At 41.1% G+C, this 23,844-nt stretch overlaps 1 protein-coding gene across 5 annotated transcripts in view; it reads left to right on the forward strand.

Moving 5' to 3' along the window:
- PHACTR2 (phosphatase and actin regulator 2) overlaps positions 1-23,844 on the forward strand; it is a 132,858-nt gene that overhangs the window by 101,913 nt on the left and 7,101 nt on the right. For 4 of the 5 annotated variants that reach the window (XM_010400062.4, XM_010400053.4, XM_010400069.4 and 1 more), the window contains 7 exons: positions 3,621-3,860; positions 8,109-8,658; positions 9,886-10,088; positions 11,959-12,115; positions 14,201-14,256; positions 20,423-20,484; positions 21,468-21,605. In XM_010400062.4, the coding sequence (XP_010398364.2) occupies positions 3,621-3,860; positions 8,109-8,658; positions 9,886-10,088; positions 11,959-12,115; positions 14,201-14,256; positions 20,423-20,484; positions 21,468-21,605 (1,406 nt within the window). The remainder of the gene's footprint in view (positions 1-3,620; positions 3,861-8,108; positions 8,659-9,885; positions 10,089-11,958; positions 12,116-14,200; positions 14,257-20,422; positions 20,485-21,467; positions 21,606-23,844) is intronic. The other variant, XM_010400076.4, reaches the window with a different exon arrangement.

Here is a 23,844-nt window from a genome sequence, read left to right on the forward strand (position 1 = left end):
AGTAATTTATAGGCAAGCTGCTTTTACAGCAGGTATTTCCATCAAGGCAGCAGTGAATAAAAGAAATATGATGTGTTTTGGAGACCTTTTGTTAAAAGGTCAGTTCTTGATGAACAGATGTCTAAATCAAGAAAAACAACAGCAATAAAAATGTGTTGCATCTGGTACGGAGGTACCTGGGGGATTGGTTTGAACAAATAGATGGGTCTGAACTGATTCAGATGCCTCCTTGTTTTGGCAAAAGAGTGAGCAGGCATGAAGACCAAGGTTCAATACTCAAGGAGAATCATGTTAGGGAGGTGCAATTACAACATAATTGTATCTGTAGCCATTTACAGACATCAGACCATCCCTGTCACTGTTCAGGATCAAGCCACTGTTGCAGATATTAGTTATTTGTATTACTACAGTGTTATTGTATATACCAGATGTTTATTATAGCATCTTACACAGATGCAGAGAACCACAAACATTTTCCAATGGACTTGCAGTAAAAGAAAGGACACTGTGATTAGACACTGGAAAACAAGAGGACATCAGACCAACATAAAAAGCACAATACTGGCAGCCTAAATATTGTCAGCTTTGGCATCAGAGCAGAGGGGAGTTTGAGGGAGGACAGTCAGTGAATGTTCACAAAGCCTGAGGGTCAACAGAGGAAAAGCAATGTAAATCATCTACTTCAAACTTGGCTTGTCACTGTCAAAAGCTGATACAATGGACTGGTCAAGTGGGAACTGGAAATCTCTATCTCAAGCAATTGAGAAAATCATACTATGGGCAAAATCAGACTGACAGTGACATAAAAAAAATGAAGCTAACAAAGGTAAAAGCAACAAAGCCAATAAGATGCCAGGAGGAATGATACGGTCAAAGGCAATGATCTTCACCACAGGTTTCCTCCTGGCTGTGAGTAAAAAGAAGGTTCACTGGTAAAGGCCAAGAAAAGGGCATGTGTATAATCAAGGGGCAGTCAAGACTGGATGAGAAGTGTAACTGTCTGAGCAAGTAGGATGCAGCTGTGCAGAAGGAGTCTGCCAGTCTTTGCCAGTCTTTGGAATGAGGTACATAACAGTATGAAAAGAGCTATCTTAGACAAAGATAGTATCCCAGTGATGGCAAGGCATTTCTGTTAAAATAAATGCTGTATGAATTGCCAGCTTTAATCACAATTGAAATTTGCAAGCAAGAACTTTGACGTAAATGAATTGCTCCAGTTTTGGTTTTCGTTTATAGTTTTTAGGTATTTGTCTAAAGAAAAATCAAAAACTATCAGTTGGTTGTCACTAGGATGTGTTTATTTGCAAATAAATATAGCTTTAGCCTTATATTTTGTTTTATTTTGTAACTTTTTTCCTGATTCAGAAGATGAATTCTGATATATTTAATCAGTTATATGGTTTAATGTAGATTGACTGTTATTACTTTAGAATATGGTGAATGGTATATTACTTTTTCTAGGTTATCATTCTGTTTTTAACATTTTCTCTACTAATGACCTGAAACAAAACACAGTAATGGTGTATAAGTAAACAAGTTTTAAATTCTTTCTTATTAGTAAATAAAATTTTAGCATTATGGATCCTTAATTAAAACGTATAGCGAAGAATTGTTAACACTTGTAATTATTTCTGATCATCATGTCCTTCAGGATCTTCAAAATACAAAATCATATCTTCTCTTGCCATATTTGTTATTAATGGACTTCAAATTTTAAAATGTCCTGCTTTTTCAGAATTATATCAGCATTTCAACTTTGAATGAAGGTAGGTAGAATTTCACAAGGAGACACTTTTGCTGTAAAAGAAGAGATCAAAATGTAACAAATAAGCATGTTTCTTTCTCCATTTGAAGTCTTTCTATGGAAAACAAAGAGATGGTACAAGAATCTGTGCTCAAAAGAATCTGTTTGAAAGCTGTAAAAGGTTTCTATCACATGGTTCTTCCAAAGCTTTACCAAAAGCATATTAGTCTATCATAGGCTGGAGATAAAGGAGGAAGACACTGGACAGTTAATGTTAATTCCTTCAGTTCATGAAGAGACATGTGTGCATGTTGCTTTTAATAACTGCAGGTGATGCATTAGGTTCATGTTAACAAGCCTTAAGCTAGAAGTTGGAAAGGCTTTGTTTCTGAGAGGAAGAATGCCTTTGTTGTCTAACATGCTATTTGTTTTTCATCTACTAATCTTAAAATTAAAATATGTTGCTTATCTCTTGGGAATCTTTTACATGGTAAAGAAGAGAGACGAGAACATCCATTTAATGTGTATTAAGAGTGAGGCTCTAATAGGAACATACTGCAAGAAATGCAATGGTTTTCCCTTGAATGATAGAAGAGACTGTTAAAAGTCTTTGTAGTACGTGTTTGTCTTCTTTCTTCCCCAGTCGTAGTTTTTAGTAACTTGCAAACAAAGCCTATATGATTCTGATGGAATGCTCTTGCTTCTATAACATCCTTTTTCAGAAGGGTTTGGGAAGGCTATCTTGAGACCAAATGGGCACAGAATTGGTTTAATTAAATAGATGAAGATTCCCATCTGGGAACCTTAGCTCTTCCCACCTGGGAGCACCAAGTTTTACTGCCATAGTGATTATGTTGCAAAATTGTATGTCAACTGTAAATGGCTCACCTACATTAACATTATAGCTGGCATTAGGCATGCACTTCTGAAGTTAATTTCCTGGTCATCCCCACTCACCTTTCATTGGTTTGCAGGTTACAAACAAACCAGGTTTCTTCTGGATGAAACTAAGACAAAAGATGCACTCAGGAACTTGTACTCCCTCCACCACTAGTCATGCAATCTACAGAACTAGCCTGAAGACAGTCCAAAGTCAAGTCTCCTGAGATGCAGATTGTGGTTATTGGGTCCTCAGTGCTACCTCTTTCACGCTGCAGAGCCATTCCTATTGCACAGCACAATGTAGATAAAAACCAAATTCCTGCTGACTAATGAACTCTTGACTCTTGAAAGTGCAGTTGTGTAACAGTACCCAAAGAAACTGCAGGAGAGGAGAGCATTTCCATGCCAAATGATATCCTATCTTATTTAACTTCATTTGTTTCCAAAGAGTAGAAATACCCTGAGGAAGTTACCCAAAATAAAGCTGCTGAGAGCAAGCAATGTGCAGCTCAGAAGAATGGGTTGTTTCAGGGGAAAATCTGGAAAATTTCCACTGTGTAGGCATGTTTGAGCCTGTGGCTGAGAGAATGGCCCTGTTCACATTCAGGTTCACATGAATCTGAGTTTTATAGCCTGTTGATCTTGGGATGGGTAGGGTTGAAAAGATTTGTTAGAGAAGTAAATAGCATTCCTTTGTTTAGTTTGAAGCCAGCGCTCTAGTTTGGGATACTGAATGTAAAGGCTGATCCTTGGAGGTCTAGAATAGATGTGTCTGAGAGAAGTTCCAGGTAAGTATTTTCCATGAGAAGGTCTTGAATTGAGATGAAAAGTAATTTTCTTCTGAGGTAGCTCTTCATTAAGAGGCAGAAGGTGAACTCTCTCCTGATTCCCAAGAGCTCAAGCAGCAGAAGTAGTCACTGTTGTGAGGCTTGCTGTTGAATTTACATGGTGTATGTCTGTGTCAGTTGGCTTCTGTTCACTTTCTTATCCATAGAGAGCACTGATCACTGCCCAGAAATACCGACATCCCATGCTCCACAACTACCTAAGCCTAAGCCTAAACCTAAAAAAGCTCCACTACCACCAAAAAATGCCATTGCTGCTTCCACCACCACCACCACCAGCCATAAGAGTACTGAAGCACCTCATGCTAAAAAAAAGGGAAAGGCTCCTGCTAAGCAGCCTCCTGTCCCGCCGCCCAAGCCAACAGGTGCCAGTGCAAATCGAGAAGCTGGTGAGTACTGCCCATGCAGTGCAGTTGTGGTGGGTGCATGTGCATGGGGGTGCTTGGCTTGGTCCTACGGTAACTCGTGCCTTGGTGCGTAGCAGTGGTACTGGAGAGCATGCCACGGGTGTTTGTAGAGAGCTTCCTGCTGAGCTCTGGTTCTGCTGGCCACAAACCCCCCAAACAACACACAGACCCCCTCACTGTTTAATTAACCTGTGTACACCAAGCACATCAGAGACACCACTGAATTCCCAGTTCAAGTGTGAAAGCTGGCAACAAAATGACCCAGAGAAGTGCTCAAGAATCAGCAGGGAAGAAGGTGACTTCTGAAACCAAGCACGAGTTGCCCCTAAGGAAAAGTACTTTGGTATTGCTGTAACTTTCTACTGAAAATATCAACCATTCCAATTTGACAATATTACAAGACCACAAAGAGGTTGAGAATAAAAACCATGAAGACATCTTAAAAGACTGTTGAATAGCAGTTGGTTTAGCTGAAAAAAAAAAATATTTACAGCCATTAGAAATGATCAGGCTTCCCTCAGGTGCTGTGATTTTAAGTGCATACTGGAAAAGGAAAATATCAATCATCAGGCATATAGCACATGTGTTTATCGCCACACTATTAGACCAAAATTCAGCAGTGATGCAAGATTAAAGATTATAGGTGGATGCTCCTAAAGTACTGATCATGAGTTTGAATGGTTGCAGTGTGGACAGTGACCAAAATTAAAACATCCACATATAATTTGAACAAAGCGGTATTGTGATGAATGGGCTCCATATACATACTGGCAAATTTATACAAGCCTTGTGTTTTTAATCTCTGTCTGTCTTTGAAAGCCCTCCAGTCCCTCATTTTCTCTGCAAGTATTTCTCTTCACAGCTTGTACATTTTGGCAAGTTTTGTGTTTGCAGCATACAGAAGAGGACTGTTTGAAAACATTGCAAGACTTCTAGAGTTACAGTAACAACTTTGCCATAAAATATCCATTAACTTGGTATTAACTGTCCCTACTACATCAGATGACTACAAGAATAAACATTTTGAAAATCCAGAATTTGCTGGTTCACATGCAGCTGGAAAGCTCAACTCTTCCTGGGTGAAGCAACCTTGTAACAGCAGATCTTTCAGAAATAAAACAACCCATCACATAAAGAAATGTTTCCATCACATAAAGAAATGTTTGTAGCAGTGTTTGGTAACAAGCTGTCAGGTATCTGACTTTTCAGATTAAAATACATCCAGGTTCCAGATTTGTCTTCTGTTTGCTTCTATTGCCTTGCTGAAATGTCATGCAATGCTTGAGGCCATACAGGTGTAAAATACATCCACGTATATGACTTATTCTACTGGTAATTTCTTCCAACATTAAAAATACGTTGTTTTCATTCAAAGTGGGGCAGTACTAAGTAAGTAGAGCTGGTTTGGAACAGTATTAGTACAAGAGGTTTGTCAGATCCCCATGAAAGTGAACACATGATGCAGCCAGTGATCAAGTCCCATGAAGGAGGAGAGGACTATGAGTAACAACTGAGCCATGACTCTCCTAAGGGCAACACAGCAGGTTTCCGTACCGAAATAGTGGAACTGGGAGAATGGAACTTAAATGTAGGCATGGATGTATGCCAAAAAACAAACAACAGCCATTAAATTTTTCTTTTAATCCGAATTCAAGTATTCTACTGAAACAGAGGCATGACAGAAAATCATTACCCAGCGCAGTCAAGAACAACAACAGCAACAGCACTTCTGACCCGTGTGGACACATTAGGGCGGTTTTCTGTGGGAGAAATCTTTTAAGTTTCTGTATCTAATTGCAGGTCCAGAAAGGTTCTGAGAATAATGTGAGGATTTTTACAATAGAAACATCTTTTGCCATTTTCCCAGCCACAATTGTGTGGCCATGTATTTGTATTCTGCTGCAGTTCTTACGTGTAAGCATGTCACTGATTCTGTTGACCTCCTGCGGGCGCACTAGCCAGGAGAACACTGAAGAAGCCCGGAGGTCTGGCTACACCCTCTGGTTCAAAAGGTAGCAGAGAGTGAGGTCCTCACCCGAGGGAGCTGCTCCTGGGCTAGTTGGAGGGCGCGCAGGCGAAGAAGGAGAGAGGGGACTCTTCCTATAGGTCCCATGTGACAGTTAGCTCGTGAAGGAACTTGGGACAAAGAGCCGAAAATAACTGAGAGTCTAGGAATTTTATACGGAGGGATGGAAAGGCGGGGATAAGGGTTACAGCCAATGGGGCAATGGGAAGGACGTGGGGTTGAAGCTGAGGGAACCAATGGGAATAACACATGGGAGGGAATAAGGGAAGCAGCCAATGGGATGTCGACGAGTACAGAACTTTCTAAAACTAATACATAGTTAATTAAGGGAAATTAATATTTACAACTTTGTACATAAAACAGGGAGGGGAAAACACTAACCAATCAACTTTAGATATGCAAATCACTGAACCAGGGGGATGATGGGTTCTCACCCTAACCAGAGTATGTTGTTAAACATTGGTGCCACCAAGGGACAGGGGGTGGAGGTTCCCTTGGGGTAAGGGTGGTTGCAGTCAGTTGTACCCCCATAATCTCCACCTTGTACTGATGTGGACTAGAAAGTGTTCTTTCTGCTATCCACGTACTCAGTAAGATTTCTGTTAAGTAGTATGCACGTGGGAACTAACATCTATTTCTACTCTAATTATCAACTTCTGCCTGTGCCATTTTTCTGCTTCATTTTGTTTTGCTTGTAAATTGACTGATTTGTACTTGATGTGGGAAGATTAGTGCAGTATCAGTAGATTCAGGATAGTGCCCTCTACAGTCACCTTGGAGCACAAAGAGGAACAGTGATTTGCCTGAAATTTCTATGGATTTTTTCAGATTTTTTCATGTACTGGAAGCTTCACAGCACTCTAGATGTTTATAAACCATAACACTCAGCCACAGAAGAGAATGGTAAAGTGTGTCTTTTGAATTAGTTTCCATCTTCTTTGAGACTGAGAACAGTCTCACAGTGAAAACTGTTTTTATATTGTGAACTTTTTATGGCCAGTGTCTGTGCTTCGATTCTCTCCTAATCTGCTGAGGAGGGTGTTTTTATTTAAATGCTTATAAGTAAAGTAGGCTTTTCAGCAGATTTCTATTGCAGCTGTTTTACAAAGTAAGCTTAGCCAGAAGGCTACTGTGTAAGTTCATAACACTTTCACTTGTTCTCTGGAAGTTAATGAATTTTTACTCCATCAGAAGTGTTTGAGTTGGATGGATTTTGATGAAAAGGACTGAACCATTAGATGGTTGTCATTTTTATTGCTTTTTAAATGAGAGTGAGAAATTTGAAGCTCCCATCTCAGGTGATGGGTGCATTAACCCAGCAATTAGAAATGTGGCTGGAATGCACATGTGCATGCAGACTAGCTGAAATCTCCAGTGAACTTGGGCATTAAACATATATGCTTCAGCATGGTGAGTGTCACAGCATTAAACAGCCAGCTTGGCCAGCTTGTACAGCTACTGTCAAAACCTTGTTTCACTACATTTTCAAGACTGCCCGAGTTGGTCACTGGTAAGATGAAAACCTCCAGTACATACAGGAGGCCTTCAGTGCCTCCTCCCTGCTGGAGGTCATTAGGGCAGAGTGATAGCAGTGGTTTCTGCCTCTCTTTTGTGGACATACCCAGCTGGACTTGAAAGTACGCCTTGTTTTGCTGTCCCGCTGCTGTTTGTCATTAAGTAGGAGGACACCAGTTGCAATAACATTGTGAAAGTGATACTCAGTAACACTTCTCAGATGTTCATTGAAAAGTATAAGAAAAATCACAGGGTTTTCACAGTGATCAGACCAAAAATTCATGTAGTAGGAAAGGTCAGGCGGTTTTCTCTGCCAGCAAGCTTTTTTTTTTTTTTTAACTAGGACACTACACATATTTTGGAATAAGTAATGGACTTCTTAGATGATGTCCAGGCAAGGTGTAATGGGCCAATGCGGAATGCTTGAAACAAACCCTTACCCATTTGTAAGGTTGGTCCTCTCTGCTGTTCTTGGGCAAGTATTCATAATTTCTGTGTCTCCAACTACAAAGATGAAATTGGAACTGCAACATTTAATCATCTCAAGAATTGACACAAAGTATTGTAGAAGTATCAAGTGTATTTTTCACATTTTTAAAAGACCAACACAACTCAATCCATGCAGAAAATACAGTGCAAAAATCGTATAATTGCAAGATTGTAAAATGCCTTTTCTTTTTTTGTTTTAGCTGGTTCCTCTCATGCAAAAAAACTACCAGTCTCCAAGTCTTCTTCATCACCATCTCCTTCATCCACATCATCTCATCCCAAAGCCTCTAGGGAGACTTCCAGCAAATCTGGCACATCAGGGACTCCCAGGGGCAAGAAAAAACCTGGGAAACAGTCAGCCCCACGAACAGCACCAGATGGGGCTGCTTCTTCCCCCTCAGGTGCGACAGCTGACAGTTTGGAAGTAAAGGCAGAAAAACTCAAGCCTGAGCAACCTTCCGTAGTAATTTTTGAAACAGAGGACGCAGACCAGTCGAGCAAGCTTGTTGTGCCCCCTCCTCCCACTGCTGCCCCTCCTCCACCTCCACTTCCACCTCCTTTTCCTGCTGCAGCTAGTCAGCCTGCTGGCTCCTCAGGTGGCCAAGATGTGTCAGACAGCTGTGTGGCAGGGCCACGCAGCCCTGGTTCCGACATAAAGCCTCTTCTCCAGACGGAGCGCGGCACAGATGAGAGTCTGAGCAGTGCAGCCCTAGGCAGCGCTCCAGATACGGGAAGAGAAGACATGGAAAGGTAAGACAGGTTGGCTGTCCTGGGGGAGCGGTAGCACCACAGCCGAGGAAGCCACATTTCTTTGCACGGGATACTGTAGACACGTGGGGATCGCTTCTGTTTCTTCTGCTGACTGGGAGCAGTTTGTGTTGCAGCCCAGCACAGTTTGTTCCTTCCCAGTGCCTCTGAGCCTTTCACCTGCAGTGCCTCATGTTTGCCCAGATGGTCATTGCTCATGACCTATCTCTTACTTCATTGTGTGGCTGACACCGTGGTCAGCAGTTCAGCCCATAGATGATGACTCTTTTCTTTATCTCTCACTAAGGCAAACAAGAAATGGTGCCGAATTACAAGGGTGGTTTTTTTTTTTTTTTCTGTAGACGTCATTAAATATCTCGCTGCTGAAATTCTCAATTCAGTAGCTGAATTTACTCGAACACTTGAAAATGAGGGTTTCAGGATCCAATTAGTAGGTGTTTTGTCCTTCGCTGCCTAGTAACTTGTCTAAATCTCAGGTACTGTAAAAACTGGTCAAGAGAAAAGTCATAATTACATTTTTTAAGCAAAATAGCTGGCAGAAAAATGAAACTGCCTTATTAATTTCTCTCTTCCCTGCCACAAAAATCAGCATCTTTTACATAAATCCAAGAGGGTTTAGTCTAGATGCCAGTAGCCTAGAGACCTTCCTTTAAATTCTTGCTGGTACATCTGTTGCCAGCTCTACATTCCAGTGCTGCATCTCCCCCTGCTCTACCCTTCCTTTACATAAAGATTTTCCCAAGGCAAAAGGCAATCTGCTGCTGATCCCCATGTTCATCAGTTATGGGCATGGACATTTTGAACTCACCTGCAGTGAAACTGTATTCACAATAAATAGGGTTATGCTTCCGAACCAGGAAACTTTGCACTCCCATCTGCTCTCCAACTTGCTCCTCTCACCCTCATCTTTATGAACTGTTTTCTCTCTCAGTCCCACGCCACAAGAAATAAAAAACAATTAGGATTTGTCTTAATGCAGTCTTTACAGTGCATTGTTCCAGATTGTTTGCATCCTTTTTCCTAACGTACATACATAGATATATATACATATCTGCATATGTTATAAATGTTTTATATATGTATGTTTTTTAGAAAGTAATTACTTTCATTAACAGAACTTTTATTTTTGTACTTGCCTATTCAGTCTGCCTCTCACTTCTGTTTTGTCTGCTTGCAATAATGTGTCACCTTATCTGCTCATGAATAAAGCTTGGCTACCAAAGAAGACCAAGAAGGGGAGGCCCCAGATCAAGCATTCTCTGAGCTAGTGGAGGAGGCTTCTGATGCTGCTGCCCCTTCTGAGAGTGAAAGTAGCAGAGAGAGCCATGGCAGTGACTCGGACTCGGACGGGCCAATCCTGTACACAGATGATGACGACGACGATGACGATGATGAAAATGCAAGTTCTGAAAGTAAGCATCCTGCCCAGAAGCTGCAGGCTACCTTTTTCAGATTGATTTATGTGAGCATGCCTGACCCATGCTAGTGTGAGGCAAAGAGGGGAATGGCTTCAGGGAATGGTTTTAGGAGATTTAGTATTTTGTCACTACTGAGAAATGAGTATCCTGCTTCTCCCAGGCAATCATGATCAGAAACCTGCTGGGGGCCTGTGTACAGGTGAGAGCAGATCAAGCATTGCACAGAGGAGAGTGGAGGTGGGAGGAACAGGTTCAGAAGGACATGAGGGTGGAACAAGGCCTCCACATTAGGGCATTGCAAGCCATTGATTTGGCTTGCCCATGTCGTGAGTTCCTTGTGGGAGTTACAGGTGTGGTGGATGACAGAGGAAGCCCATCTGTCAGCAGCTTCACTGTCTGAAAGTCACTTGTTCCTCTTTGATCAGGATGTTTTAAGCATTGGAGCAACCTTGGCAGACAGAGCAGATCACAGTAGATTGCATCTAAGTTTTACAGCTTTGAAATTTCATCCGGGGTCATGACTCAATCATCGCCCTAATTGGGCAGAAGCCCTGCTGTGCTGAAGGGGTTGTCCTGCCCCCATTCTGCCTAATCCCTGCTCCCAGATGTTCTTTCCTTAGGCTAGAATTCATGTTTATTTTTGCAGTAGCACCTGTTGTTGAGCTGATTTTCAGTAGAATTGGTGTTTCCCTGATCCAGCTCACCCAAAGGTTTCTCCTTTGCTTGAGCAAAGAAGGTGGCAGCAGCAGGCTGTCAGGAGCAGGAATGAGGGCAGCCCTCCCTCTACCTCCTCCAGGGTGGCCTTGTGTCAGTATGAAATCACCATCAAACCATGGTTTTGAGAGCCTTGCTCACATCTTTTTTGGAGGAGGTGCTTCACTGTGCTCAGCAAAGAAGGCCTAAACACCAAGGTCCAGTGTACCAAAGTGGGATGAGGCAAAACGAACATTGTTTTTCCTGTCATGGCCACTGGTGCAGGAGAAGGTGAAGTGCCAGGTAGCTCAAGAGGCTGAAGTCTTCTGCAGTACTGTGTTGGGTTTGAATACAGCCCAAAGTGACAGAAACCGAAAGGTCATGTATTCACACAGCAGCACGGTGCCTTATGAGAAGTGAGCTGGAGCCTGTGGTCTTACCAAACTTCTTTACATAGTGAAAATCTGCCAACCTAGGGCACACAACCACCTCAGTCAGAATGTCAAGACACAAGGGAAATACTACAAAGGCTGTGAAAAATGCCCTTCCTTCCACAGTTGGCTGAAGCTAACGCTGGCCTAGCTGCAAGGCCCTTGTCCCTACTGTGTTAGTTTTATGGAGAACAGATTGCTTAAGTGTCTGGGGGTTCCTGCCTAGGTTACTTTACAAACACTCAGAGTGCTTTTCTAAACTGTATTTTTTGTTTTAATTTACAAATAACTTAGAGATGGAAAGCACTATCAAAGAACTAAGTGGTAATTGATTGAAAAAAAATTTGAAAGAATGAGGGAAATGATGATAGAATGAGACTAAACCATTTAAGGCTGAAGAAAAAGAGCAGCAGGTTGCTAAATATACTAAGCAGATAAATAAGCCAACCTGTAATGTATTAGACTTCAAAGACATTTTAGTGTAGATTTGTCATTTTTATCATTAGGATAAATGACAAGTGATGTTTGTATCAATTTGTCTGGTAGCTTTTTCCTCCAAGCCTTTTAGCTTTTTATTTTCATGAACGGAGCTAAAATTTTTCTTTTGATGTTAATTAATATTCCTCTCCTGCATGTGGGACCAAGGTTGCTTTGGGGAGGTATTAAAGTTCTTACTCAGAGTTTGTGTCTGTAATCTGAGCATGAATGAACTAAATCTACCTTACTCTTCCTTTCCTCAGGCTCTTTGGCAAGTAAAATTCGTCGTAGGGATACTCTTGCTATCAAACTTGGCAACAGACCATCTAAGAAAGAGTTAGAAGACAAAAACATCTTGCAGCGTACATCCGAAGAGGAGAGGCAGGAAATCAGACATCAGATTGGAACGAAGCTAGTGAGGTATCAGTCTCAGGGTAAAAGTGCTTTCACTGGGTGGAGGTGGAGGAAGAGAATTGAGAACACTGGGTTAATGTTTTAAATGCAGCCCAATAAGCACTGCAGGATCTTTGTGGTACAACTGTCTGGAAAATGGTGGTTTTATTTCTTACAAAACTTTAAACTGTCAATAATACATTTTTTGTCCTGCAAGAAACAAAATCTGAGAGCTTTTAGGGTTTTGGGTACTTTGGTTAAAAAAGGTAAGAAGAGGAAGAGGGTAAGAACAAGTCCACGATAATCAATGCCATGGTTCAGGTTCTTTCTCCAATTTGTTAGCAGAACTTCCACTTGTATACCCATCTCAGACAGAGCAGTAGTTCCTGACACATAGAGCATGCCTGTGCATGTTGTCCCTTCTGACCCTCCCCTTTCTCCCCTGGCTCTCCAATTCCTTCATTATTCATATGCTGATTCCAGCAAAAGAAGTTCAGCCGATCAGTGTTTAGTGTTTTCTGTGCCCACCTCTGAGGCATGTCTTTCTCAAGCTGATAAACTGCTATGGGATATATGTTACTTTCTCTTTCTGAACTTGAGAACATTGCATAAAAAAATTTCACTTGCCTTTTACAGGCTTTTTAATAAAAAATCGTCATGTATATTTTGGCTTTTGTGGTCTCTGAGAATAGACTACAGCATGTCTGTATTTTGCTAGACCTGTCCTTGTTTCTGTTTGGCTCAGGAATGTTGTCCAGATTTGGAGGATGTCCCGTGTTTGTTGGAGATTTCCAGATACAGGGTAGTCCAGTCGGTACTGTTGCAGTACAGAGCACAGCAGCCCTGCATAACACCCAGAAGATGAGCTGAGCTGCTCTGTGAACTGGGTGTCTGGCCAAGGCAGCTATTTCAGTACTGAACTGTAAGAGTGATACATCTACTGTGTAGAGCCCAAGGGTAATTTTTCTTCTGCTAATAAAGAGGTGTGGTTGGTATCACTGCTTTCCTGAACAAATCCCAGCTCCAGTGATCACATCCTGCTTGTCAGTCCTCCCTTGGGAGCTGGAATGCAGAAGCTGCTTTGTGGGTTCTGCTGGAGAGCTGAAATGCACCGTACACAGCTCTGCTTTGGTGGCAGGAGACATTACCTGTATGCATCAGGGCTGTGCTCATACTCAAAATCACAACCAAGTTTGATGCCAGTTTCTTAAAAATTCCATGGTGGTCAGCACCTGGCAGCATCAAGGTCCAGTGGAAAATCTATTCCCACAGCTCAGTCTGGGTTGGGACAGGCCCCCGCCTGGGACTTCCTACAGCTGGGACTGGTCACCTGTGGTAAACCTGCCAGTCCTCTGGGACAAATCTGAAAGTCCAAGCACGACTTGAATTGGATAAGTGTCACGAGGCTGAAGACAGTCTGTAGCAGACTGTGTGAGTGCTGTGGGACAGAGGGACATCTATCTTGAACACATCTGCAAAATAAGTTTTACTGCCGATATTTTTCTTGCTCCTTTCCTCAAGTGAACAAGTGGACTTGTTTAGTAAACACAGAGACAACATCAACCATGTTCTCCCCTGTACAAATCAGAAAATTAATATCTCAGTTTGGAGTTTTTTGTAATGGCAGTTGTTATATTTAGCTAACTAAATAAAATTAAGTTTCGGTTAAAGCTCCCAATTTGTATGTACAAATTAGTGAGGAATGAACAGCTTATGGGCTTTGTTGTTTTGGGTTTTTTTTTAAAACTTTATTAAGATTTCAAAATATCAAAAATACCAAAATTCATTCAAAATATCTGAGAATTATCTAACAATTGCACAACTGATTGTAGTGATGATGCTTGGGAACAAAAAAGGTTTATGAATTCTTTCATAAAATTATACCTGTGAGGACTTTAAATATGCTGGTACAACTTCTGTAATATTATTCAAGTATTCTTGTGTTTGAATGGCAACACTACATCTTTTAAAACAAATGGCCACTCCGGTAACATGAGCAGTTACTGTAACTGCCTGGAAATTACTTGTGGAAGTTACACTTTTTAAGCTGTATTGCAAATTCTAATATGTCATTTATTGGTTTTAAATCAATCACTTACTTTGTTCTCACAGGAGACTTAGCCAGAGGCCCACAACTGAAGAGCTAGAGCAAAGAAATATCCTGAAGCGTAAGTATTTCATTCAGGTTTCATATACTATTTACTTAGAAAGGGAGCATATGTTGGATTCAAATGGAAGCCCATCATTGTTGCTGCAGTATTAGAAAATCCATGACTGGAGAGAAATGATGTTCTGGAAAATAATGTGTCAACACTTTCAATATGCCAAATTTTGCTTGCCACAATCCCATTTCTTGAAGCTGGTCGCAAAGACCAGGAATGACTTGGATAGCCTTTAGAAGTAGTTCTAGGTTAACCTTCCACCTCATTTTTATGAGGAGGAGGAGGGAGTATCAGTAGGAAGTGAAGGTGAGATATAAGGGCAGAGGTTAGAAGGAGGATTAGAAAGAGGAAAGGCAAAGTGTTCAGCAGAAAGTCAATAGGTATATGCCAACTACTTCAGCATGCTGCCCTTCATATTCACTGCTGACATAAATGTCTTCTGTACTGAAACCTGCATGAGATTCTCACTGAACACCTTCCCATTGATTAATCCTTCCTCATATCCCTGCTGAAAAAAAAGTCTGTAATTCAAATAGTCAAGGGCAGAGGAATGAAGTACATTGGAAGTTTACCCTTTATACCTATTCTGCCATTTACTTACGTTACTTTTGTTCTTTGGCTGGCAAACTCTTCAGAACATGCATTATTTTATCTTTCTTTATGAATCTTTCCATAATACAGATGTTACCTAAAGACACAGTGTAACAGCTGCCATGCCCAGCTCCATCTAGCCCTGTGTCCATCTGGCAGAGGTAGCTAGTACTTGATGGTTAAGTAGAAGAAATAAATTGAGAAAAGGCACTTTGTAGCAATAAATCAAAAATCAAACAAATAGCAAACAAAAAAAAAACTCTCAAGGCATGAGAACTTCTCACACCTGATGAAAGAGTTGGTATAATGCTGTTATTTCCAGCAATTGTTCAGAAAAGTTGGAGCTCATCTGTGCAACCCTGGTGTCAACCCTGGTGTGTAGCATGCTAATGGGAAGGAAAGAAAATGGGCTGTTCACCTGACAGCATCCATGGACTGATGACTCTGTCACTTGCTCAGGCCAGCAAATCAGGGAGAGGGCAATTACTGGCTTTCAGGCAAACCATCCTGATAACAAAATGCTAATAAAATCTTGTTGCTGTTTTCTGAGCTCTCAAATGCCAAATAGTGCCAAGTCTTACTGAAAAGGGAAGCTACAGTTCATGCTTGCACAGGAGAGGGATGAGGGACTCCTGTCCACCACATAATGTGAATAGACTTTCTAAAACTGTAATTTCTGAATGCATAGATAAAAGATAAAATTTGAAATAAGAACTTTTTTTATATATGACAAACTGCTCATGCTGAACTATGTAAGAAATGTTATTTCAAAACATCTTTGGTAGGCCACGACATGGCCACTGAGCTGGGAGCACCAGCTGGGCTCCCCTATTGCTCTTTCTCACTTATCTCGAGGTTACCAACCCAGCAGCGAACCTGCCATGTATTTATTATCCCTTTTGCCAGTGTTTATTCCATTCACTGGTTTTGTGGTAAGTAGCTCAAGACTGGAAAGCAGTTAATAGATTTCCTCTCTTGTTTCAGCTTGTTTACTTTAAGCTTTTGGCAGCACACCAGGCTTTGCACTCAGTGCCTCCTGCCATCCTCTCCTGCTGCTGCTGGGGGGTGTCTTAAAGAGGCCAGGGAGAGTGAAAAATAAAGGCTGGGAAGCAGAATTGTAAATCACAAAAAATCACAGAGACCCTGGTGAGGACATGGGGAATTTGCTTTTTGCTCATCACTGAGATATAAAATATTTCAAGTTAAGCGTGATCTGTAAAAACCAAAGCAAACCAAAAACAAGCCACATTGTGTGATGACAGTGTAACTCAGAGTCCTTTCAGGGTGCAAGTTCTCTCTAAGCCCTAAGGCACTCATATTTTACATCAAAATTATTGCAGTTCCTTCCTGTGGATCATTTGAAAATGTTTACATGTCTTAAATGTCTTTTTGGTGTAGTCAGCTTTTGTGAGTAAGTTGGGGTTTCTTTCATAAAGTTTTCTTCCTCATATTTTTTAACCAGTGGAAAGGGAGAAGGAGTTATATTATTGTGTGTATGTAAACTGCAGCTAAGGGGATGTATTGTTTTGAGTAATATTTATCAGACTTTGAGGTTGGTAAAGGTCCAAATGTTTACTTCAGGATTAAGTTCAGCCCAAATCTTCTAAGAGGTTCAGAAAAAAATCCGGTTTTTTTTCTTTTTTTTGTATTTCCAGTCAGTGAGGAAGTCTGTTTTGCAAGCAGCTTTGTTTTGATAATATTTCCAGATAAATCAGTAACTGAAAATCCTGTTTCCAAGTACAATCGCAAGACATTGCAAGCGGATTTGTATAAAAACTGTTTGGGTAAAACTATCCAGACTTCTGAGACTTCCCACACTAAAACAAAGTTACGATAACTCAGGAGTCCACTTGAAGACCTGTGTTTTTTACAAAGGCAGGCTTCTTGTGTACTGGCTTTGAACCAACAGTATTTATAGTATTGCATTATGGCAAAGAAACTTTTTAGTCTTCCAGGAATTTCAGATTAAGATAACTGTATTTTTTTCCTGTATTTGTAAGGGACAGTGAACTTCTTGCACAGTGTACCTGCATGCTTGCCAGTAATGGCTTTGTATAAAAGGGGTTTAGCTCTCAATGCTTGTTAAGGAATATTAATGGTTATCTTTGCTTGTAAAACCAGGAAAGAGAAACTGCTTAGTGCATTTCAGAGCACTGCAAGAAGCAAGTGCTTTGTTTGTCTTTTCCTTCTCTTCCCTTAGCAAGCCCACAGAGAAGTCTAAACATAGCTAATCCCATAGGGGCACAATGGAAAGTTCAGTTTTATGCTCCAGGAGTACTTTTTGGTCAAGAACGGAGCAGCCCTCAGGCAGGAAAATTTGTCTCTTCTCTTTTCCCCTTCTGCTACAAAACAAGTGTCCCACAGAACAGAAGGTGACTAGATTTAATGTGGTAAAAGTTGCAGGAGGAATAATGTATAGATGACAGGGAAGCTGCTTGTTTGGCTTTGACTGGTGGATTATGTAACTTGACGGCCACAATAAGTGATGCTAAACAAAACTGTTTCAATTAGGAGTCAAATCCCAGTTTGACCTCCTAGGAATTGCAGGCAGGGAAAGAGGGAAGCCATAGTTTTGCTGGGATCTAGAGACTTCTGCAAGCAGAGGACGCTCACTGGGCTGGTTCTTTGCCAGTAGGGCAGCAGCAGGACATCTGAGGAGGGGACTTACAGCTGAGAACGCTGTGTTTATATTTTCTCTCTCAACATCACACAGATTAGATCTGCTTTTAAGGTGGAAAGCAGTCATAAGTGTGTTCCTGTGCATTAATATGTTCCTGTTTGGCCAACTGAGTCAGTTCATACCTGCAGCCAAATCTTGGCCGTCTGGCTGGAATTTTCCACAACACCTACAGGAACCAGGAGCACCAGACCCATTATTTTTAGCACCACACATCTTCTTAACTCCCTACAGCAACTTTCAAAACTTTTACCTTAAAAGACCAAAAACACACTGTAGTTTTTCCTGTTCATAGGGATTTGTATCCAGGCAGTGTTTCTGTAGCACCGGGCTTAAAGCAAGACTCTGCTCAGCAGGCTGGAGCTGGGAAATTGGTGCTTTAGGTACAAGTCAGTACCAGAGACAGGGGCCCATGTACCAAACAGCAGATTCAGTATTGTAGCAGCAGCCATGAGATTTCAGTCCATTTCCTTTAGCTCTTAAGTTTTATTCCTAGAAGTAAACCAACTTGAATGTATAAAACACATCCTGTTCCTGACCTGTCACGCAGAAGACTGACTGTTCCTCATGGGTTTGATCCCCTCCTGCTTTGCCCAGGATCTAAGGAAGTTCCTGGTGCCTCCTGTTGGTATTGTCCTCCAAAAGATGAGCTGCCAGCCCTCCTTGATGGCCTGCTCCAAGGGGTGCCCAGACCCTCTGCCCAGTTGCTAAGATGATTGCCCTTTTTGGGGGGTTTTCCCTTGTCCAGCCGTCCCAGTGTGCAGTCATCTGCTACCCACAGGGACATGGGGATAGGCAGCTAACCTTCAACCTTCCTAAATGCCTAGAGCAAGCTTTTTAAGGTATTTTATCCTCCCCCAAAATACAGAGAAACAGTGTTTCAGGTGGCCATGCTGTTGGTAGTTCTTCCTTAAGGTATGCATTAAGCAGCATGAGCTCTTGTTTCTTACATGAAGCATCTTATTGCTGCTTCTTAGGAGATACTGTGGTTTAGATAGCAAAGAAATGCCAAGATATGAATAATGCACAGCATATTTTACAAACTAAATTAAGAAAAGGGCGGTACAGTGATAAGTATATTCAGTCGCCTTTTTTCCTGCTACGGCTGCTACTGGAGAGTATCCGAGGTAGGACTTAAGCAATTCCATTCATGAAGGGACAAAATTTTTTATGTCAGATGATTCCCAGGTGAATGGAACCCCAAAGTAATAGTTTGTGTTTAATTACCTCAGCTACTGTGTCTATTGATTGCAAAGACAGGATGTTTAAACAAAAGCCTGCAGATGATTTTTCTGTCCTAAAATAGCTAGAGATCTTTTGATTTTTTTAGGTGAGGATATTATGAGGAGAGCTATCCTTTAAAGTTAGAAGTCCTTAAATACACCCAACTTATTTATTGACAGATATATTAATTAAAAAAATTAAAATGTAGTTTAATCTCTAACTCTCCATTCTTCAGTTTGAGTCCATTTACAGTTCCTCTATGGAAACAGGCTATCCATTTCCTTTCCATTTAAGAGAAAAGCAATGAATAAACCATAAATTACATCCATGTTTCAGTATCTCAGTAACATCAGCAGCAGCATGAGATCTAACCTAATCCTGGCAGCAAGCCTGTGTGATTGCTCCTGGAAACCTGACATTGGTGTTGGAGTCTTCTCATGGAGCAGATCTTGGTCAGGCATTGCCTTTTTCCTACTTTTTCCCTTCCTACTTTGTCATTTTTATAATTTGTCCTCTCCTCCTTTCCCTGATATTCTCCTTACATGAAAGTGTTCGAGTAAGCAAAGGATATCTGCAAGTACCATGAGGTGTCCTGTTGTAGCATTGTCTCCAGTGTAAAAGCTATTATACAGAAACTCTTCTGTGGCCAGGTCGCCTATACTAACACAGGGGGCTGGCCATAGGAAACAGGGCAAATACAACTCTACCAGGACTTAAAACTCCCTTTTCATCTATGCAAGTTGGCTGTATCCAGAACAAATGAATTCCTTTAAATTTATAGTTAGCCTTGAACTGTAATGAGGAGTCTGTAATCCCCAACATGAATAAAACAGGATCAGAATTTTACGTATTTCTCTAGGTGCGATATTTCAACCACAAAACTTTGCATATAATCATCAGAGGTGGACTGAAAGGGCAAATACTGTTCTTCATGCTGAGCCCACATGAACATGTCTTTGTAAGTGTGCTTTTCACTGGCAGTCAAGAAATCAAGTTTGGTTAGAACAGAAATTTGTTAAAAGCAAATAGTTTCATTCATATGCCCAAATACATTCCAAAAATGGACATCATTTTCTGCTGTACTCATTCATTGGGTCCAGCCAGTGGCCCTTAACCAAGAGGGCTTGAGTGCTGGGTCATATGCCCCCATTATAAAGCCAGAAAGAAAATTTAAATAGTAAAAACAATATGCACTAACAAATGACAGTGAAACAAATGTCATTGATTTGTGTACTGTCGCAGTAGAAGAAACTTGGGTAATTCAAATAGAGCAAACTTCTGCTTGGCATTTAAAATTAGACTCTTATTCTAAAATAGATGGCATGTTGGAAGTAAAAGCAACAGTGATTTTAATGTTCGAATAAATAATTGAAACATCAGGGAACTCTGTCAGGGAATTTGCTTGCTGGTACACAGAAAGGAAATGACAGGCACCTTCTCTTTGCTGTGCTCATGACCCACAGTTGACTTGAGATGTCTACAGAATCAGGGGAAATGCGGATAGGGAAAAGAATGAGAGCATACAAAAGCCAAAAAGCAAACAACACATGCGGCATCATCCAGAAATATGAGGAAACATGAGCCAGGACTTGGAGTTCTGAAGCTTTCAACCAAGAGAAATACAGTATGTGCAGTTATAATACTTAAATATTCACTCCTTTTTATCTCTTCTGAAAACAGAGAAGAATGAAGAAGAGGAACAGGAAGCCAAAAGAGAAATAAAACGTAGACTCAGTAGAAAGGTGATGATGTGCTTTTTTGTATTGTGTATTTTTGTACATAGAGTTATGTTTTATAAGAATGTAAAAATGAGTGTATTGACATTGCTGCAAATGTCCATCAGTCATTTTCCCAGATTAGAAATTTGCTTAAAAAGCACTACAAGCCAAGTCCATCCTGTCCAGTTCCCCACACCTGGAGAAGCATACCAAGTCTGGCCATATTGATGTTTCTAAGCAGGGGACATAAGTGACACATTTCCTCTGTAGCATGACCACCCCTGTCATGTACGATCAAGAGTAGCCACACCTGTAGATCCACTCTTCCCTGGAGCAGCAGAGAGGGCAGCAAAACAATGTGAGCCTTACGAAATCCCTTCACTGCTCATCTAAGCACATCAGTGGTCTTAGCTCCTGCAGGTGGGATCATGCTCATTGTCCCTGGAAATGGAGCAGTTATGGATCTGTTCTGGGAGGGGATGGGGGGGGAGTTTTCATAAGTATCCCTGGTCTGCCCTTCTCTGTAAAACTACAGTTTCCTTCATATGATCATCCTTAGTTAATTAAAGTGAATATTGTTTGAGGTGACTGAAACAATTTGGCATCATAATGACCCCTAGATGGTCAAACCCATTTTTTTTGTTAGGCAGATACCTCCTAATCTCACATATTTTTCATATTACAGTTTTAACACAGTATAACCATTAATGCAAATGGCCTAGTGGGGTAAATGCAGTGACAGTTGCAAAGTCACAATTAATATTCCAGGGATAACTGTCATGATTCTCTGTGACCTGCCCAAAAAAGACTATTTTTATAATTCAAGAAATCAGGTTATTCTGCCTCCCCATTCCTGCACAGCACTCCCAGGATGGTGCCTTTTTTTAGACACCTGAAAGTGACCCTATTTAGAAATACCATTAAAGTTCTCTTGAGATTGCATCATACCTACTCTTTTATTTTATTTCATCTTATTAAGCATACTATTTTCTGCCTCCCACTTACAGCTCAGCCTGAGGCCTACAGTGGCTGAACTTCAAGCAAGAAGAATCCTTCGATTTAACGAGTATGTGGAGGTCACGGAATCTCCGGATTACGACCGTCGTGCTGACAAACCTTGGGCCAGGTTAACTCCTGCAGACAAGGCAAGGGACAAATGTATATTATAAGGAAATGCTTTCATCTGTCACTTTTGGGGAGCTTTCCTCTGGTTTACATTCTCTTGATGCCGGCATCACAAATGACATCTGCTACTGACAGCGAGATTGTCATGGTACTACTGTGCATCTACTGTTTGCAGCTAAGAAAACCCACTCAGGTGCCTATTAAGAGCATATTTTCCACTTCCATTATGACAGTTCAGGCCAGAATTTCTAATTTTTTTTCTAATTTTTAAATCCTTGCTATGCCATATAAATGTTTACCAAAGGTGGCCCTGATTCCTGGTGGGAATTCAGGTAGGGGTTTGCAGACAAAAGTCTGCATCACTGCTACCAGGAGTTACTTTTGCTACTCATTTGAGTGAAAAAAGGTAGAAGCTGCTCCATCCTCCTCAAGGTTCTTGGCCACAACCACCAATGCAGGAACTGACCATGTGCATGCAGTTCACCTTCTTGGGAAGTTTGCCCCTAACGTGCTACCGTTGATATAGCTCTGCTGCCCAACTACAAAGGACGAGACAAATGATCCTGTGATTCTCATTTAAAAAACACATCAGTCAAAGATTACCATAAAACGCTCTTCCAATTCCCTCCTACACTACTTAATGAAATGAAAGCTGTAAGATTCAGGTAGCCAGAAGTGCTAGCTCTTTAAGCCTTGGGTGTGAACCAAGACCTCTGGACTTTATGGAACTCTTATGAGATGTGCTTGACATGAAGAGTGGTGTATGCAAGAACCCACTCTCTTTTAGCTATGGGTAGCGAAGCACTGATTTTATTTCAGCTTGTATTTTAATATTAATATTAAAAGATTGCCAGCTCATCTGACAATCATATCAAGTCAAGGTGAAATAGTTAAAAATGTAGTCAGAAGTGTTTGGAGATGTTGGTTATGGGAGATGCTGAGCACTGTCTAATAGTCTGTGGGAGGTTAGAAGACCCAGCACCTCCACTTTGACAGAGGTCCAACCAGGTAAACCACACTAGAAAAAACAATAGAGTTTCCTACCTACTTCAGAGTAGCAGTTTTTAGTCTCAATTCATTTTGTAATTAACAGGTGCCCAAGGCTGATTCTGTGAGCCCCAAGTTTGTTGGCCTTAGCCGAAAGGCAGACTTGGGGTTGCCTGGAAACTCCCTTGTCCTTTTTTTTTCTCAGAGAAAGGATTCTTCTAATTCGAGTGGGAGCAGAAAATTGTGCTGCAACTATATTACAGAGCTGGAGATCTGCTGCCTTTGTTGCTGATTTGGTGCTCAGAAATCACTGTCTCTTTCCTAGCTCTACAGCAGCCTCATATAAGCATGCTGTTACACCTAAACATGACCACCCCTGCTTAAAATGAAGTTTCTCATTTATAAGACTGCAGCCTGGTAATGCTATAATTTTCTCATGCTGCTTGTCTGTTCTGCACTGAAAGGCATGCACACCAGATGACATTTCTTTAGGGATTAATTAAATGATACTGTCTTTATTTAAAGGAATGAAAGAAAAGAATGAGTAAGAATAAACTGTCATTTCCTTTAACAGTGAAGGTGGGAAGGTGTGTGGCATAGAAACAAAACCTCTTGTAGTATATACTAGAATATTTCAGAAATTTTATTTATTACTTAACGAAGTAAGTTGCTTACCAGTGTCTTAATGTAAGCAACAAGGCATTTACAAAGTGTACTGAATTTCTGCTGTTCTTTAGTATCTGCCAACTGAAAACCCAAGGCTGAGATGTCCAAATAATTCATGTTATTTTACATAGAAGTAATCAAACCAAGTGACTAATTCCACTTAAAAAAAAATGCTGTTCATCTTGCATTCCTGAAGTCCTGTTCTCCAGAAGGGAGATACAAGGCCCCTGCTGTGTGCACAATGGCTGTGCAGGCAGAGTGACTCACCAGCTCCTCAGGGGCTTCGCCTGGAGATAAAATCCCCTCCTGTCTGCCTACTCAGCAAGTGATTGTCAGGGCAATCCAACCCCTTGCCCATTTTTGCCTGTAAAAGTGCTCTTTCAGTGTGGGCTTAGTTCACCCGTTACAGTTGATTTGGTGTTTCTTGGTTTACTTTTGGTGCTTGATGCTTTGCGTTTCTTTGTAGCGGATGAGTGCTTCGAACAGCTGTAATTGAAACGTAATTCATGTTAATGATCAGAAATGTGTGAGATGTGGATTACAGTAAAGGAGACTAGAAATGGGAACTGTAAGGCACCTGCCAGAGTAGGGCCACGTTTCTTTCAG

Source organism: Corvus cornix, chromosome 3 (assembly GCF_000738735.6).
Source record: "Corvus cornix cornix isolate S_Up_H32 chromosome 3, ASM73873v5, whole genome shotgun sequence".
Lineage (NCBI taxonomy): Eukaryota > Metazoa > Chordata > Aves > Passeriformes > Corvidae > Corvus > Corvus cornix.